At 36.2% G+C, this 16656-nt stretch overlaps 2 protein-coding genes across 2 annotated transcripts; both read right to left on the minus strand.

Annotated features, from left to right (window-relative positions):
* Window positions 1–80: 80 nt before the first annotated feature.
* On the minus strand, window positions 81–3021 carry LOC107765597 (transmembrane emp24 domain-containing protein p24beta2). Its single transcript, XM_016584265.2, has 4 exons — window positions 2574–3021; window positions 1559–1745; window positions 1323–1430; window positions 81–558 (listed from the first exon to the last, which is right to left on the minus strand). The coding sequence occupies exons 1-4, from the start codon at window positions 2805–2807 to the stop codon at window positions 440–442; spliced, it is 648 nt and encodes a 215-aa protein (XP_016439751.1). The 5' UTR covers window positions 2808–3021; the 3' UTR covers window positions 81–439.
* Window positions 3022–3923: 902 nt separating this feature from the next.
* LOC107765600 (GPCR-type G protein 1-like) lies at window positions 3924–15366 on the minus strand. Its single transcript, XM_016584267.2, has 13 exons — window positions 14901–15366; window positions 12942–13042; window positions 11380–11487; window positions 10295–10415; window positions 9797–9926; window positions 8970–9048; window positions 7963–8051; window positions 6303–6395; window positions 5943–5969; window positions 5751–5837; window positions 5001–5072; window positions 4550–4680; window positions 3924–4204 (listed from the first exon to the last, which is right to left on the minus strand). Exons 1-13 carry the CDS (start codon window positions 15113–15115, stop codon window positions 4048–4050), a joined length of 1410 nt encoding a protein of 469 aa, XP_016439753.1. The 5' UTR covers window positions 15116–15366; the 3' UTR covers window positions 3924–4047.
* Window positions 15367–16656: the final 1290 nt, after the last annotated feature.

A 16656-nucleotide genomic window follows, 5' to 3' on the forward strand; every position in this document is an offset into this window, starting at 1 on the left:
AACTGGTAAAGTTGTTGCCACCAGGAGGTCACAAGTTCAAGTCGTGAAGACAGCCTCTTGCAGAAATGCAGGGTAAGACTTCGTACAATAGTCCTTCCGACCCTTCCCTGGACCTGCACATAGCGGGAGTTTAGTGCACCTAGTTGCCCTTTCTTTATCTATTTACACCATTATAAATGATACGGAATTTTTTATACTCCAATCTAAACATGCTCATATCAAAAACAATTTAGACAATCCAAATCAAAGAGAGACGTTTTATAATCATTCAACTATCATCATTTGTGTATCGAACTAAGGAATAACTATACATTATAGACATCAAAATTTTCTTGATTAGCAAGACTGGCTCCAAGTTGTCTAATTTGGTAATTGCTTTAGGTTGCAGGTTTCAATATCATGAATTTCTGACTCTGCCACTGCTTTAGACTCTAGATGACTAAAGCTTCTTCTCAAAAAGGCGTCGCAGGAGGAAACTCTGAAGCTCAGTAACCAAAAATAGAGCTATTGATTCAACAATGGCCTTGGTCATCGCTCTTCGCCCCATACCTTCATTCACTGCATTTCCAGCAGAAAAATATTAGCCCACATATCAATATGCATTTCTCTCAAATAAAAAGCAACTTTTTCTCTTTCTTTGGGTGTTTTTGGTATTTCAGGAAATATTTTCAATTTTTTCATGTTTGGTTGACCTAAATATTTTCCTTATAAACAAAATGACTTCCCTACCCCACTGCTCACACAAATGTTAAGTAGAAACTTGTTTACCCCAAGATAGGGGTAAGGTCTGCGTACACACTACCCTCCCCAGACCCCACAAGAGGAGATAAAATATTTTCCTAAACTCTCTTTCAACCATATAAGGTTCATAAGATGATACTGTCAAAATAGCACTGGCTAGCCATTTTTCGGACTGGTAATCGAAACTAGCCAGCGTTTGCGAAGTCATTGAAAAATAGCCACTGTTTTGTTGAAACACAGAAAGTTCCAGCATAATATGCGGGATTATGGAGCTCCTGCGTATAAACTTCCAGCATATTATATTGGAATTCCAGGGCACGACAGCATAATATGCGGGATTATAGAGCTCCTGCATATAAACTTCTAGCATACTATGATGGAACTCAATTCCAACATAGCTCATATGTAAAAAATCCGAACTCCAGCATAATATGCTGGAATATTTCCGAATTTTTAGCAGTGTTTTTGTTCATATTTTATCTTACATGAAAAATGGCTAAATTTCGATTACTTTTGAAATTTTACTATTTTTCAATTACCAGTTATAAATGTGGCTATTTTTGAATTTCACCCGATGATACCTGATGCCTGACGCTCAGTCTGCGCTTCAAGCCAATGCTGTTCAACCTGTATCTTCTGAAGAGCTTCTTCTAACTTTGATATATGTTCCAGCAATGGATCAAAGTGTTCTGGATCCATTTAACACGAAAGCATCACACTTGTAAGTGTAACCATAGAGAGTTGCAAGAGAAAAAATAAGAAAAACTGACCAAAAATGAAAGAAAAAAGTATGGTTATGAACCAAGACGATTATTACCATCTTTTGCAGGCTGATTGTAGTGTGTAAAATGGCTAACATGTAAATCAAAGTCCATGTATTCATGGTAAGGCGAGTTATTTGTAAAACAAAACTGATAAACGCCTTTTCTCTGAGCCCTAAACTCATACATTTCACTAGACTTGTCGCGAAACTCATGAACCGGCTCACCAGAAGGCCCCTTTATCTGATAATTAAACAGAACTATATGTTAACAGTGTTGCAATGAAGAAAATGGAAGAAACAGTTTAATACTAGACATAAGAAACCTAAATTGTTATGCTTTCTAGATCCTATGCTCAGTTGCTTTTGATAGCACTAAAGTCATGATTTTTATGTTTCTCTTTTTCCTTAAAATCCTCGCTTTGTTCCATCCGCTGCTGCTGTTGACTCTTTCTAATCATAAAAGTTGGAAACATAATTACGTAAATAAAAGTGTGCTCTCTAACAACTTAAGGTTTTAGATGAGATGGACATAATTCAATATGGTATCAGAGCAGGCTGAGGTTCAAAGTTCTGAGTCTCACTGCAACAACCTATTATCAGGAAATTACCACGTGTTTAGTTTGGCATATAAAAAAGAATCAGGACAGCATGTGAGCTGGCGTGTTGGAAACAAAAATAGGCTAAACTCTCAGCAATTTATACCCAAACCAGAATATTGTTCATCTCAACCAGTTGGTATAATTTCCTACACTAATCCTATGTCTATCATTCCACAAATCACAAAATACGACGACAACAACAATAATAACAAGTGGAGTCCGGGGAAGGCAGTGTATAAGCAGACCTTACTCTAAATGTAGAGAGGCTGTTTCCGATAGACCCTCGGCACAAGGAAAGATACAAAAAGAAACAGTAACAACAAGGCAAGATAAATCCCAGAACACGCACTACATATATATACAATAGAAACAAGAATCGATTTTTCCTAATATATGCTCACATATTAAAAAAAAAAAAAAAAAAAGACATGGATACCATGGAAAAACAGAAAACAAAAGAAGTGCATCACCAGAAGATGGAGGGACGGCTCAGTAGTATAATAATGCCAGGGAGTGTCAGGTGCGATGACAACAAAGGAGAGTTGAAGAGTGTCTCCATCGTATTCTACATTCTGAGACAAACACTCTTCTCTGTCTATTACAAATCTAATTGCATGAATTCCCTTCCCCCAACACATGACCCCCAACAACAGTAATAGAGCCACTGTTACTGCCATTCTTGACCATGACGACCCTATTCCCATCTCTATTTAGGTTTATCAATTTTAGCCAAAAATAGTATGTATTGGATATATGGTTGCTTTTTTATTTACCTTCAAAATCCAAGGAAGAAGTGAATGGACTGAATAAAATAGGTTTAAGAGAATATTTGATGATTGGCCAATATATATACTAGTTCTAGGAAAGAAGTAACGAACTCTTTCGGTTTCAGTTGTACTAAAATTCTTCCTACTTTTTCCCTATGCCTGTCAATGCTACGTTTAACTCTTACACGTTTTTTCTTTTCCTTCCCTAACTGGACTTACAAAGATCTTTTTTTTTCTTCACATAATTAATAGAGTAGGAAATTATTCCATTTGTTTGGGATTGTTTTTTCGATTTTCAATTTTGTAAATATATAATCCAATCGGGACCAAAATAAGCTTGGTTGAATTTGAGTTTTCTCTTTTTAATTCGGTTTGATCGTTTAATTTATTTGTTATTTGTTAAGTTGCATCCTCTCCTATTGCTAATACTACTTAGAGCTCAACGATTCATGCTTTGATAAAACCTTTTTTACCCCTACTAGTGTAATCGTGAGTGCATCATTATCTTAATTTACACTTTACAAAAGTCTCCAATTTCCTTCCTGGCCAATTCTCCCTTCTAATTAATTCTAGTGTCGACTAGATTGATGTGTAATACTCTTTTGATCATTGAAAGTATTTACCGTAGCATTGTGCAAAACATGTTCTCTTTCTACAATGGGAAAGAGAATAACTTGATTTAAATCTAAAATTACGTGCTACAAATTCTTAAGTCCATATTAAACGCGAGCATTGATATAATCTATGCTAAATCAAATGAAAAAGAACTCAAAATAGGTCGATTTTGTGTTTTTTTTTAAAAATTTTTTTTCAAGATTACCTTTTAAATGTCAAAATCAAGCCAAAAATAAAAATAAAAAATAAAAAAATTAGTTCAAAATGTGCGATGAACTAAATACCCAAACCACCAAAAATCTTGGTCAGTTTGGATTAATTGAAAAGTCGACCTTCACCACCCTTTGATTGTGACATCTTGACTAGTGAAGCTGCCTCTTTAAACTTTTCCTTTAAAAAGGGAACAGTTTGGGTTGTCAACTTGAGTTTTGGAAGATGTGAACCATAGGGCTTTGATCATGCAAAAATTTCTACTATATCAATTATACAACATTACAAAGAATAGTGGTAATTTCTTGTGGCCTAAAAATAAAAATTGCCTCTTCACTGAGGAAAATGGTTTTTAATCAATTGGGTGCTTATTATCAGCCTTGCGAGCTGTATAGTGAGCAGATAGCAAAAGCAGAGATAAGAAAGCACTGGCTACAAATATTGCATCAAACCACCTGTGATAGAAGTCAAACTGTATGTCTCCACCTAAAACATCCGTTATGATTATCCTGCCAACATAAATCAAGTGAGCGAGATATATATATCAGATGGTAAATTAGTGTTGTTTGGTGTAAACGTGTTGTTTGGTGTAAAAACCAGGTGGGAGCAAGTTTTTTCCAGTATCAGAATCAACTAAATGTACTAGTCTAATAGCATTTTCCCATGTTCGCGAAAATGGTTAGTTAAAAAGTTATAGCTATGATTACACACCCCAATAAATTTTCAAGTAACTCAGCAAATGGCATTGAGAAGTATCTTATTCATGTTAGGAAATAGAGCGCAATTAGTTTAAAGTATTGAACATTATGAAGAACAAATATTCAAAATAAAAAGCTTATTACTAGTAACCATACCGATATTCAGTTGCCAGGCTCTTTCTAATCAAAAGAATGGATGATAGGAAGTACATTCCCATGATTTCAGAGAGAAAAAGCACGACGTTACTTGATGATCCACTTCCAACTCTGGAAACTGCAAAGAAGAACTGAGCACAACCAAAACACTTCAAGTTAGCTGAAGGATACTAGAGTCAATAAAAAGCTGGGTTTTCATTTCCAAACAGTTAAGAGGATGTCAAGTAGTTTCCTTGCGTCTATTGTGCGGGTACATGTGCAACCAAACTGGAGGATTTACTCATGAAGAAATGTTTAAGATTAAACCTTAAAAGAAGTTGAAATTATTTTGTTATCTCAAAGCAACTAGTAAAACAAAGTCAACAAGATGAACATGTGTGTTCTAGATACATAAACCATAAATGATGACATCCAGCAAACTTCGAAAAAGGACCATCAAGCATAATTTTACCTTCATCAAGTTAGTCAGGAAGCCCCTCACAGATACCACAATCAACACCCCAATGAACAGGAGAGAGATGTACTGCACGCACGAGGGAGCAATGGTCAGATAACTCCTGTCCAGAAAATAAAAGACGAAATACTAGCAGAAAGAACAAAACTACAAAGAAAGAGCCTCAGAATGAGCTCCTAAAGCTTACAGTGTCACTCATACAACAGTGATGAGTGACCCCTTCACCTATCCAACATAACACTGTTCCCTATTAAATGATGTACAATTGATTTCACTCAGGTAGTAAAGATAACCTCGACTTGATATTAAAAGACAACAGTATACTGTTAAAGATTGTCTTATTATCAATGAGATTTAGTTTAGGTTCCATATTTATTTTAATTCTTATAAAATTTTAATGTGCTTACACATCCATTATCATACAAAAAGGAAAATTGCAAATGTCTTGAATTAGCTTCTCAGCTTTCACTTTTCAAGAATGTTGATCTAGTTTCCTTTCAGCGGTTTTGCTAATAGGTAAAACCAAAAGACATTTTCTTCAAGCACTTTCATCTTCGACCCAATTACTTCCAATTTCATGCAAGAATTTTAGAAGCTAGCTTCTTAATCAAATCTCGTTGCTGAAGGTTTATCTCCAAAATGTACTAACACAAACAATAGCTTCACTCAAATGATAGGCTACCATACAAGTAGAACCATAACCATGAATACCATGAGTAGATGAAATAATGCAGAGAGTAGATAAACCTGTGATAATAAGTTGACATTTATTCCGATGTCGAAGAACTGTAAAAATATGCTGATTGTCCTTGTTACAGGATCGACAGAACCGGCCTGTCAAGAACAATATGCTTGTTGTCAAATCTCAAGGATTCAGCTATAAATTATATAAAGAAAAGTGAATCACTAAGCAGATGAAATTCTAATTTAGAAGCATACCTCCTTGAAAACAACACTCTGAAGAGACTGCAAAAGTTAAAATGGTCAATTAGCTATCTGGCTCAAATAATAATAATAAGCAGAATTTGGAGGGGGTGAAAGCAACACGAAAGATCATAGAAAGACCTATGTGTGCAGTGCAGCAAATCCACAACATAAACAAACTTTGTTGTCCATGTCCGTATTAATATGATATAGAAATGGAGGACCATAAAAGTTTGTGCAGTGGTGTCAATCAACAAGAAAAACATCAATCAAGTTTCCTGCTAACACTAACATAGGCCTGTCATATGAACTGGAAAAGAGTAGTCATCATGTGAGAGGTGCTCAAATTTACCAAATTTAACATCATTTTCATACCTTTATCATTTTATACACACAATACACAGAACACACATAGCCCAAAAGATTTTGCAAGTGACCCTTCCATGTTCGAGAATAAGCAGCAGCTTCCTGGTGTAGTCAACAAATTGAAGCAGTTAAACACAAAGAAAGTAGATTCAAAGCAATTGAATTAAATCAATAAAAGAAAGTAATTTCACGATACAAGCTGAACTAGATGATGGACCATTAAATTATGAGCTTGCGGACAAATAAAGGAATAGTGTGCTGCTCTCATAAGGTAAAACAACAAAAAACCTATAAAAACGCAACACAAAGACGAATTAAGGAAGCTGAATGAACACATATAGATAGAGGGACTACCTTGTCGAGTAGGAGACACGAAAAATACAGTAGACAACCCCCCTGCCCCAAAACCCTTCAACTAGGAAAGCTGATAAACAACCAAAGAAAGCAAAAGGTCCAAGAAAAAGATGACGGCCATGTAATATTGTCATACATGTATACATTTTGGGGGAAAGGGGGAAGGAAGGAGGAGAAGGTTTCTTGGTTGCATAATTTGCTCAAACCATGCGAGCAGAATTAATATTTTAACCAGAGACGAGGTGTGTCATTCCTGCAAAATGGTAGTCTGTTTGATATAATTAAAGGTGCCAACTGTTTGGAAATAAGTAAGCCTGATGGGTTTTTCTGAGAAAAAGAGAAGCCAAGGAATGATGAATTAAGGGAAAACAAGTTTCAAACCTCAGGAAGGTTTAGTTAAGCATCGCACAACTTATATTGCACAAGAGAGTCTGCTAGGAAAAGTTCAGAAGGGAAGAGAGTGGAATAGTAATTTTGCGCTCCCTGTCTCAACGAGACCTACTTTCATAATTCTTTTTAATATATAATGGTCGTGTCTCGGCCAGCTTGCATGCATCATCACTAATCCATCGGCTACCTGCTACCTCACACCAGCATAGATACTAACTCTGCCAGCAAAAGCTTAGACAGATGAGAAGAAAGCATCTAGTGGTCTTGTGTCTTCGTTGGGATTTGAACCCTGGTGTTACCCACTTTATTGACCACTAGGCCACACCATTGAGTGTGACTGTGACCTACCTTCTTTATCCAATCTTCCCCAAAAGCGCTGACCTATTTCTTTAAATATTTAAAAGGAGTGTTTCTCCACCCTTCGCAACAATTCAAATTAATATAACTGTTTGCTGGTCAATTCAAATTAATATAAGTTGATACTACTAATTTTATATATTTTTTGAGAAAGTAGCTTGATACTACTTCTCATATTTCACAAGTTGATGTTATATGATACAGAATAACTACTCCAACTTTTCACACTTCAAACTATAGTTTTAACCTTCTACCAAATCAATATGATAATTTATTCAGACATTACACTCTTAACAATCACATTGGTCATTTTTAGCAAGGTGGATGGTAAAAAAATAATATTCCCTCTGTTCCAATTTATGTGAACATGTTCGACTGGGCACGGAGTTTAAGAATAAATGAAGACTTTTGGAATTGCGGTCCTAAACAAGTCAAAATGGGGCCCAGAGTATTTGTGTGGTTATAAAAGCTTATAGAATTGGAATTCTTTTTGGAACGGACCAAAAAGGAAATAGGTTCACGTAAACGGGAACGGAGGGAGTACAGAATAAGAAAGTTCAATACGAACCTTAGCTTGGCGAAGCTCATAAATTTCCAAGAAAAGCTGCTTTGATAGTTCCTCTAAGGCCTGAACCTCGTTTTCCATGTTTCTAATATCTTCATGCATGACGTGCATCCAACACCAAAGAGAAGTTGCGTCAAAGAATTGTTAGAAAGTGATGTAAGTATCATGTACAGTTGAAAAAAGAGCATTTGATGTTCAAAAAAAAAAGGAAAAAACAAACTTAAACAGATGAACGCTGAACACGTTACGTGACTTATTGTAATGCTCGTAGATCCTAGTAATTAGAGAGGAAAAGGAAGCCACCTTGCTGTTGTCCTACTTGAGTGACAGTATATCAAACCATCTTATCAAAAAGAGTGACAGAATGTCAACCCATACATCTAAAGTACAATGTCTCCCTCCATTCAAATGCGATATAACTAGAAGATGCCCCGAAAAGAAAGTCACTTCTTCAAAAATGCAATTTACGCCACTCGATTTCTCCTTATTATCAATTGTTATTTAAACAGTTGCATTTAATCCGACAAATTTTTGAAGTTAATGGAAAAAGTTGCGAGCTTTTATCCCACTATCGCTCCTGCTAATCAGAATCACAATAATGAACTTTCTTCTTGAACATTGTAATAGGCCCTAAATGTGATCATTCAAAATAAAGTTAGGAATTGTTTCACTTCCCACATCGTAGAATAAAAAGCATCAATCATTATGCCAGTTGTTTACTGCCATTTTTTTTTTTAAGTCTTCAGATGTACTGCTTCATCCATCCAGAATAGTTTTTTACTCACCTGTCACTATGGCATGGTCAGACTATATAATATTAGAAAAGAATCATAGCAGAGAGAGAGAGAGAGAGGCAGCAATAGAAACTGAGAACTGTCGCAGAAGAAATTAACTACAATCAGCACATGTAGGAGACATAAAAAATAAAAATAAAATGAATCTTCCACACGGAGGCTTTTATGCACTTGAATCAATAAATTTCCTGGAGAAACTTTCCACCATACACTAACCTTGTTCCTTTTGGTCATCCTGAACGGATCGTACAACTGTTCCCACAATGCGCTTAAAGAAGGAACTCGCTTTTGTTTTCTGCAGCAGAAACAAATAGAGTACTTCAAAATAAAAGAAATAAGAAACTGCAAATGTTCAGAACCACAAAAGGACACCTTCCCTTTTCTTTCTTTTATTATCTCTTGGCAATAGCAACTGATGTAAAATATGAAAATTGAAGTTTCTTTTAAATACGGACAGTTAAACATCAGCAACACCTTCCCAAACATCAGCTAAACTTTCTTTTAAATATGGACAGTTGCAGTATAACTCCAGCAAGAAATTAAGTTCTGGTTTCTAAAGCAAGTTATAGTATTTCTTAAGGGCGTCAATATCTTTCCAAAAATGCTACTTGATTTAGAAAAGGGTATGACAGAGATACTCAAGATAGTGTTTCATGCAGGAAATACTGACAAACGCTACAACACCCACCGCTATAGCTAATTGTCCACCCTTCCGAAGTGTGCTAAGGGCATTTCAGTTGGCTCACTTGAACGAATATGCAGTAGAACTATATATATGTACTCTAGATATTATCAAGAATTGCACGGAGTACCTATGACTTCCAACGCAGGTAGGATAAGGGTATACAAAGGCATAATAAAGTGTCTCAGCCCATTTAGATACTAAGCTATCATCAATGACTTTACACTAGTATGACAGAGAAGAAAAAGTACAGGCTACCTACAGACATAATCTGCGTGTTTCTTTCCGTGCTTGTTTTTTTGGGCACGCCTGTGTACCCATAAAGAAAGCATACAAAAACAAGCTTAAGTTAACCAATTACCTCTTCCGAATCTTGGATCCGCTCCATTTCCCTTTGACAAAGAATAATTCTCTTTTTCTTTGCAATGCAAGTTTCAATTGACTGCATTAGCTGCCTCTCCAGTCCTTTGATCTCAGATTCCTCTATTTCTCTTCGATATAGAAAGAGTCAGGAAACTAAAACCAAATATGATTACTATAAAAATAATAAGCTCCTTTACTATAGACTTAAGTTCAACATATATTTGACTAAATGTTAGGAGTATCAAATTCAAATTGGTAAAACCCAGTCCAAGTAAGGCTATAGTAGGTTGTAGATAAAAGCAAGGGGTTATTACCCAAAGCTGTCTTTCTTAAAATAACAGTTTTTCCATTACACTAAGGAGGTTCAGAAAGGAGTGTACTGTACAGCTCACTATTGGATCTAGTTCAGTGCCATCTCCAAGAAGATAAGCTAGAAACCAACTGTGTTTGCACTCACATGCACCAACTTAAGCTGCATCTTATCCTCCCATCTTACCTGATGAATAGAGATAGATAACTGTATGGCAAATTTACTGCTCCAAAACCTGAAAGGATAGCCATGACAGTCACACCAATCACTCCAATCCTGCTAACCAGCTGAGGTATGGTGAAAAATCCTGAAAAAAGAAAGTAGAATACAAAGATGACAAGGGTCTGAGGAAAAATTACAAGTATATTTGTTAGTCCACTTCAAATAAACTGAGTGGACCTCCCATGTAGTCTAATGAGTCATTATAGACACTACCTTTAATATTAAAATCCGTGACTGGGACTGTGGGTAAAGTCAATAGAATATGGCTATGAATTTCAATAAGATTTGTTAAGAAAATAGATCTTGGGCCTAACTCAAGCCCAAAAGTTAGTTGGGATGAGGATTATCCAAGACCACATAAAGAGACTACAGCCCATACCATTAACCAATGTGGGAATCTGACACCCCCTCGCTTGCACGGGGCTGGATATGCAAAGCATGGACAACATAACACGGGGTGAGAACTGGGTAAACCAAAAATAGGGTTTGGTCTAGCTCTGGTACCATATTAAAAAAAAAATAGAAATTGGGTGTAACTCAACCCCAAAACTAACTAACGAGGTGAGTATTGTCCAAAAGCATATAAGGAGACTATCACTCATACCCTAAACTAGTGTGGGACTCTAGCGATACCCTTAGAGAATCTTTCATTTTCATCTTCAATCATTTTTAACTATTTCACTTAAGATTTCACAAAACGTTACAGCTTCTTCCATCAAATACAGATACTCTAAGTTAGAGCAAGCAAACACTATGATGACTAAGATACAGTAGAAAGAATCTGGAGTTCATCCCCGTCCGGTTACGAGAATATGTAGACGAGAAAACCAGACTAAAGAAATGGTTCGAGAGACTAGAGTAGCTTTCTTCTTCACGCAAAATTTAAAAATTACAGTAAGAATAGAGGGGAAAACTTCTGGTCCTATATAATCATGTCACTATGATGTCTTATTCATAAAGGTGAGGCCCAGAGAACATATTGCAATATCCAGCAAATCAACAAGGAGAGTGCGAAATCAAATCCGTGTGCAACAAGATACTATACAAACCTCTGTCAGGTGAAGGCATTGGAAAGTGAATGCCCAAACGCCAAAAACCATAGAGAAAAGCCAACAAGAATAAGATAGCACCCACTGCAGCCCGTTCCTTCCTCACGCCTGAATACAAACTCAAGATTCAAAACATTTTCTGAAGAGAGGTGATTGAGATGGTACAATCTAATATCTGTTGGAGTGTGAAAAAATTCATGGTAAAAAGTCAACACTACATACCACAATGCAACTTGTGCGCGTGAGAGAGAATGTTGGAACAGCATTGGAGTACATATAATCAAATTGCTCTATGGTTATGTTCAAGACTGTCCTATTTATTCATGGTGATTATGATATTATTTGTTGGCCCTTACAGGAGAACATGGAGTAGCCAGTTGATTTGCAATGAAGTTGCATAAATGGACAACAATGTGACATCAAACATACACTTTTTAAAAATATGGACTTTGTGCTTAACTCAACCCAAAAACTAGCTCTGAGGCGAGGATTGCCCAAACCATATAAGCAAACAACAACCATTATCTCAATCAATGTAGGACACTTAAATCCTCCTCCCTCCAGCACACTCAAGGTACAATACAACATGGTGGCCCAATATTGGATAAACCAAAAATTGGGACGGGTTTGGCTATGATGCCACATTAAGAAGATGGATCTTGGTCCTAAGCCAATGGCAAAAACTAGCTCACAAGGTAACCAAAGAACATATAGTCAATTTTATCGAAGTGCATTAAATATTTAGAATTCTAACCTAGCCTTAGTAACCCATAACCAGATCAAGTCTTCACTAATTCCAAAATAAACAACTTTCTGAATTCGTATTTTGTCACTTAATCCACATGATAAAAGTCCTTCTCTTCCACTTTAAGAGCATGATCCAAATTAGTGCTTTCAACAAAGTGCATTTAAAGGTGATGAAGCAAGCATGCAGAAGGACGCCATCTACTTAAAGTTTAGAGGTAACTACCATGAAACCTCCACGTGCATAGACAAGGAAATCATGCAAATAAAGCTCGTGTAAAGATTCCTACAAACACCATCTCGGAATTTCCACAAAGCACATCTCTCTAGGTATTATCCTCTTTTCTCTTTTCCTGAATAGCTAAGGAGTTGAGTTGCGGAGGACATAAAGTATCCAATACTTGGGATCTTATCACTTTTTCTCTTGAGAGAATAATCATAAAAAATGAGCAACATCACATGTTATAAATAGTTTAAAAGTACTTGAGAAAACGCATTATGTTGAGAGATCGATAAATAAATCATGTCTAGGGGGCCTCATGGTAGTCTTTGCCCTTTTTCATGCAAGAGGAGAAGAAAAATATCCCATTTTTTGTGCCATGAAGGATCTGGGGACTAAAATGACTGCACAGTAAGCAGCATCAGCCAATTCTTATCAATAGCAGGAATGGAAAAAATAAAATTAAAATAAAGATAGAAAAGAAAACAAAAAGAGGATAGAGCAGATTCAACAAAGGTATGTAAAAGGTTAAAACTGAAGTTTTCATTGAGCCTGATCATAGATAGCATCAGGTAGTGATGACAATAGGGCAACTTACCACTGTTGCAAAGCATCAGGTAGCAATGATAATAGGGCAACATGAAGACTAGTAACAATATCAAACAAAACAAGTCCACCTTCCAATTCATCCATCTTGCCCTACAATTTACAAAGAAACAGCATATAAAAATCTAAAAGATAGTGCAAATCTAGTAAAACAGACTGAAGATACTGTTCCCTGTCCCAAAAAATGACCTACTGACATCTTCATAGAACACTTCTCTCTCTCTCCAAAAATTCAAACTAATATAAGATAATACTACTTTATATAAATATTACTCATGATCTGACATGTTTTCAACTAATTATGCCATTTTTCTTCATGAACTATTATTTCTAACATTTTCTTTTACCAATGTCAATACAGTAATGTGGTTAAACATTACACTCTTAAAAAGCAAGTACGTCACAATCGGTATTCTTTAAAGGAGTGAAAGAAGTATGATATAACCTACTAGAGTCATTCATGCAACTATATTTTTGATAGGCCATACATTGAACTGGTATTGAGGACATAGTGTCTGCACAAAACTACAATGTTCACAAAACAACGTCAACATGATGAATCAATCTTTCGTTTGTGTGACTTTAAGGTTCTGCAGGATGAAGCAGCAGTTAACAATTATAGATATGCATACACGGAGACAAACTATAATGAACATAATCATAAGCCAGCTGTCACCAAAAGAGGACTTTGAAAACAAGAATTTTCATAACTCTTATGTTTTGCTTCTTATCTCGCACTCTCTTTATATTCCCTTTATGTAAAAAAAATAAAGATCTTAGTTGAAAAGAAACAGAATGAGAGAGTGGAAGACACGATTTTTTAGAGACAAAAGTTTGCTACAGGACCTTTTGGGCTTCAATGCTCTAACATATAGCTAAAGATGTAACACATAGAACTCAATAAGCTAGTTGAAATGCATCAGTGCTACAAGAATACTATGCAATAAAAGGGTACATAACAAAGTAAAAGGAAAGAACTACAGAAGAGTTGACAAGCTTTTAAATGGAAAAGATTAGACATGGTTTAAAATGATTACATAAGATAGAAGCTGCATGTAGCACATATAGAGGATAAAATAAGTGAAAGTTGGCAAAGATGCCTCATTATATAAACCTCCAAATACCCCGTTTGTAGGTATGACACTCTTATGATTGATGTGCTAAAAGGAGATAAGGTGTATCCAAAGTTACATGAAACAAATTGTTTGCAAAGACCTCTAATCTCATAATCAATATGAATTTAGTTAAAGAACACAAAGGAAGAACCAACCATAAATGTACGCAAGATCAACTAGTTTGGTTTAAGGCTTGGTTATTGTTATTATACGTACATTAGTCTGGTATATACCAGGACTCCTTTTAATCTGGTCAAAGACTTGCATGTCAATGTTCAAACAGTGACATTTACAGAACTGATAGTTTTAGAGTACCCGAAATTTGCCTCGTAGTACAAATTATTACCAGTAGTGAAAGGAAAATGTCCCAGTTGAACAAAACAAATATAGATGATATATATGAGCGATCCAACTAGCTTCGGATTGACACCTAGCCCATTGATTGATCAATCAGGATTCATCAGTTTTATATTCCAATGCCACAGATCCAATGAAGAATTTCCAACTATGCCAGCAAAGACAATCTCTAACTAGAAAGAACATAATCCCCAATTAGACTGAACACTGGGATTTATCTTCTATCAACCACAGAGTTTTCTCCAGTATGAACCCCAATAGTTACACACAGGCAGCTCACCGGTTTCCAATTAAGTAAAAACAAAAGCAAAGTCTCTGCCATTATAAATTGTGTTTTTCTCATCCCATTAATGCTATATTACTTTCAGAAAATAAAACAAAATAATTCTCCTAACCTAGTTCGCAGCTAAACAAATCAAACTAAAATAAGCTCAATACAAAGCAGATATGAACAGTGGGAATAAGAAAAAAAAGCATACTCTTTAGAAAGAAGGGGAATGATCTCGAAAAGGACAAGCTGAAAAAGGTTGCAGGAGAAAGCGAAAACAACACTGAAGATGATCTGAACCAGTACCCTCTTCTCTTCATACTCTTTATACAGTCGCCGATTCAAGAACCATAACCCCGTCCAACCCAGTAAAGTTAACGATCCCACTCCTATTACTCCCTCGTATAATCCTCTTCCCCATCCCATTGAATATTATTGCACTGATTTCCCTTTTCTGAGTTTGGAGTTTCTATCCTTCAGTATAACGTTACTAAACCCCACATTTCAGCATCTATTGTATATCAATAAACAAATAGTGATGAGGATTCCCATGCATTTCACCGACTTTGTTTGTTCCCTTTTTTTCACAATAATAGTTTTCTCAAGAGCATCAGTTGAACTGGATCACCTAAAACTTTGAGATTTGATTTTGTTTAGTTTTTGTGATTACTGGTTTTGGAAGAAAAAGAGTTTTTCTGGAGAACTTTTTTTGTGTTTGGAATTACAATTTGCACTTGTAATCCCCAAAAATATAATAGATTGTATTTCTGATACTTGTGATATTTGGTCAGGCAAATTTAACTTTCAATTTATTGTAATGTGCACTTTTGAGTCCTCTACTTGTGAATCTTCACAAGAATTATGTACACTACATTTGAAAGAGTTGTAATTGTCCAAATGAAACAAAATCCACCGCGGTCCGGTCCTCAACATTCAAATCTCTGAAGTTTTACCATCGCGGTTCGCATAAAATGGCATTATGGACCGGAGAGAGGCACCGCGGATCGCAAGAAATCCACCGTGGACCGCGGTAAGCCTCACTCAGCAACACCAACCTAGGGTTTTACATTTTTCTCATTTTAAGCCTTAATTCACATGTTATTAATCTCCTAGGTGGTTAATCGTCATTCTTCACTAATTAACCCTAACCTAAACATCATTATGTGAACCTACGCTACAAATTTAAAGAAAAGGGAAGAAAAAGAAGTACAGCTAACTAGTTAAAAGAAAATAAAATAAGGTTTAAAACTAGGGAAAGATTAAAATTACCAGTAATGAGATGCAGCACAAATGATTTAGAAACAGAGTTTGAGTTTGTACAGTTAGGGCTTGGATGAACGATGAATTTTACTATTTAGAAAAGCAAAAGTGCGAAAATGGTAAATGAGGGCCTAAGGTCCTATTTATAAAAAAGAACCTGGGACCCACTATACCTACCTGCCGCTGATCGTACAAAATGCACCGCGATTCGTGGTACTCAAATACATGAATCACTGGCAAGAATGGTGCCGCGGTCCGCAAGAAATGCTTTGCGGCCGCGGTAGGGCACCGCGGACCACATAAAATGCATTGCGGCCGCGGTAACAATCTTCAGAGAACCTCCACTTTTCACCAATCAACACTGCGGACCGCAATGAAATTTTTCCCCCGCAACAAGGCCATTGCGGCCGCGAAAAATGCATTGCGGCGTCAGTTCAAACTTCAGAGAGTGCATCATTTTTCCGGTTTAGTCCTGCACTGCATCTAAACAATCCTACACATATCTCACACCAGTTAGACCAAAAGCAAATCCTATACTAAAAAGAAAAACAAAAAGAAAGACACATGGGTTGCCTCCTAAGAAGCGCCTGATTTAACGTCGCAGCACGGCACATGTTACCATCTAATCCCTTTAGATGAATAAGTGTCACCACGTGGCTGTCATCAATCTTCCCAAGGTAGTGCTTGACTCTGTGCCCATTAACTCA

The sequence above is a fragment of the Nicotiana tabacum genome, chromosome 10 (assembly GCF_000715075.1).
Source record: "Nicotiana tabacum cultivar K326 chromosome 10, ASM71507v2, whole genome shotgun sequence".
Classification (NCBI taxonomy): Eukaryota; Viridiplantae; Streptophyta; class Magnoliopsida; order Solanales; family Solanaceae; genus Nicotiana; species Nicotiana tabacum.

Coding starts and splice junctions, on each gene's coding strand:
- LOC107765600 (XM_016584267.2), bottom strand. CDS start 15,115: ATGGGATGGGGAAGAGGATTATACGAGGGAGTAATAGGAGTGGGATCG. Junction 10,416..11,379: donor AATGCCTTCACCTGACAGAG/GTTTGTATAGTA, acceptor TTCTTTTTTCAG/GATTTTTCACCATACCTCAG. Junction 5,838..5,942: donor AGAGTGTTGTTTTCAAGGAG/GTATGCTTCTAA, acceptor TGTTCTTGACAG/GCCGGTTCTGTCGATCCTGT.
- LOC107765597 (XM_016584265.2), bottom strand. CDS start 2,807: ATGGGAATAGGGTCGTCATGGTCAAGAATGGCAGTAACAGTGGCTCTA. Junction 1,431..1,558: donor CAATCAGCCTGCAAAAGATG/GTAATAATCGTC, acceptor AAATGGATCCAG/AACACTTTGATCCATTGCTG. Junction 559..1,322: donor GACTGAGCGTCAGGCATCAG/GTATCATCGGGT, acceptor CTGGAAATGCAG/TGAATGAAGGTATGGGGCGA.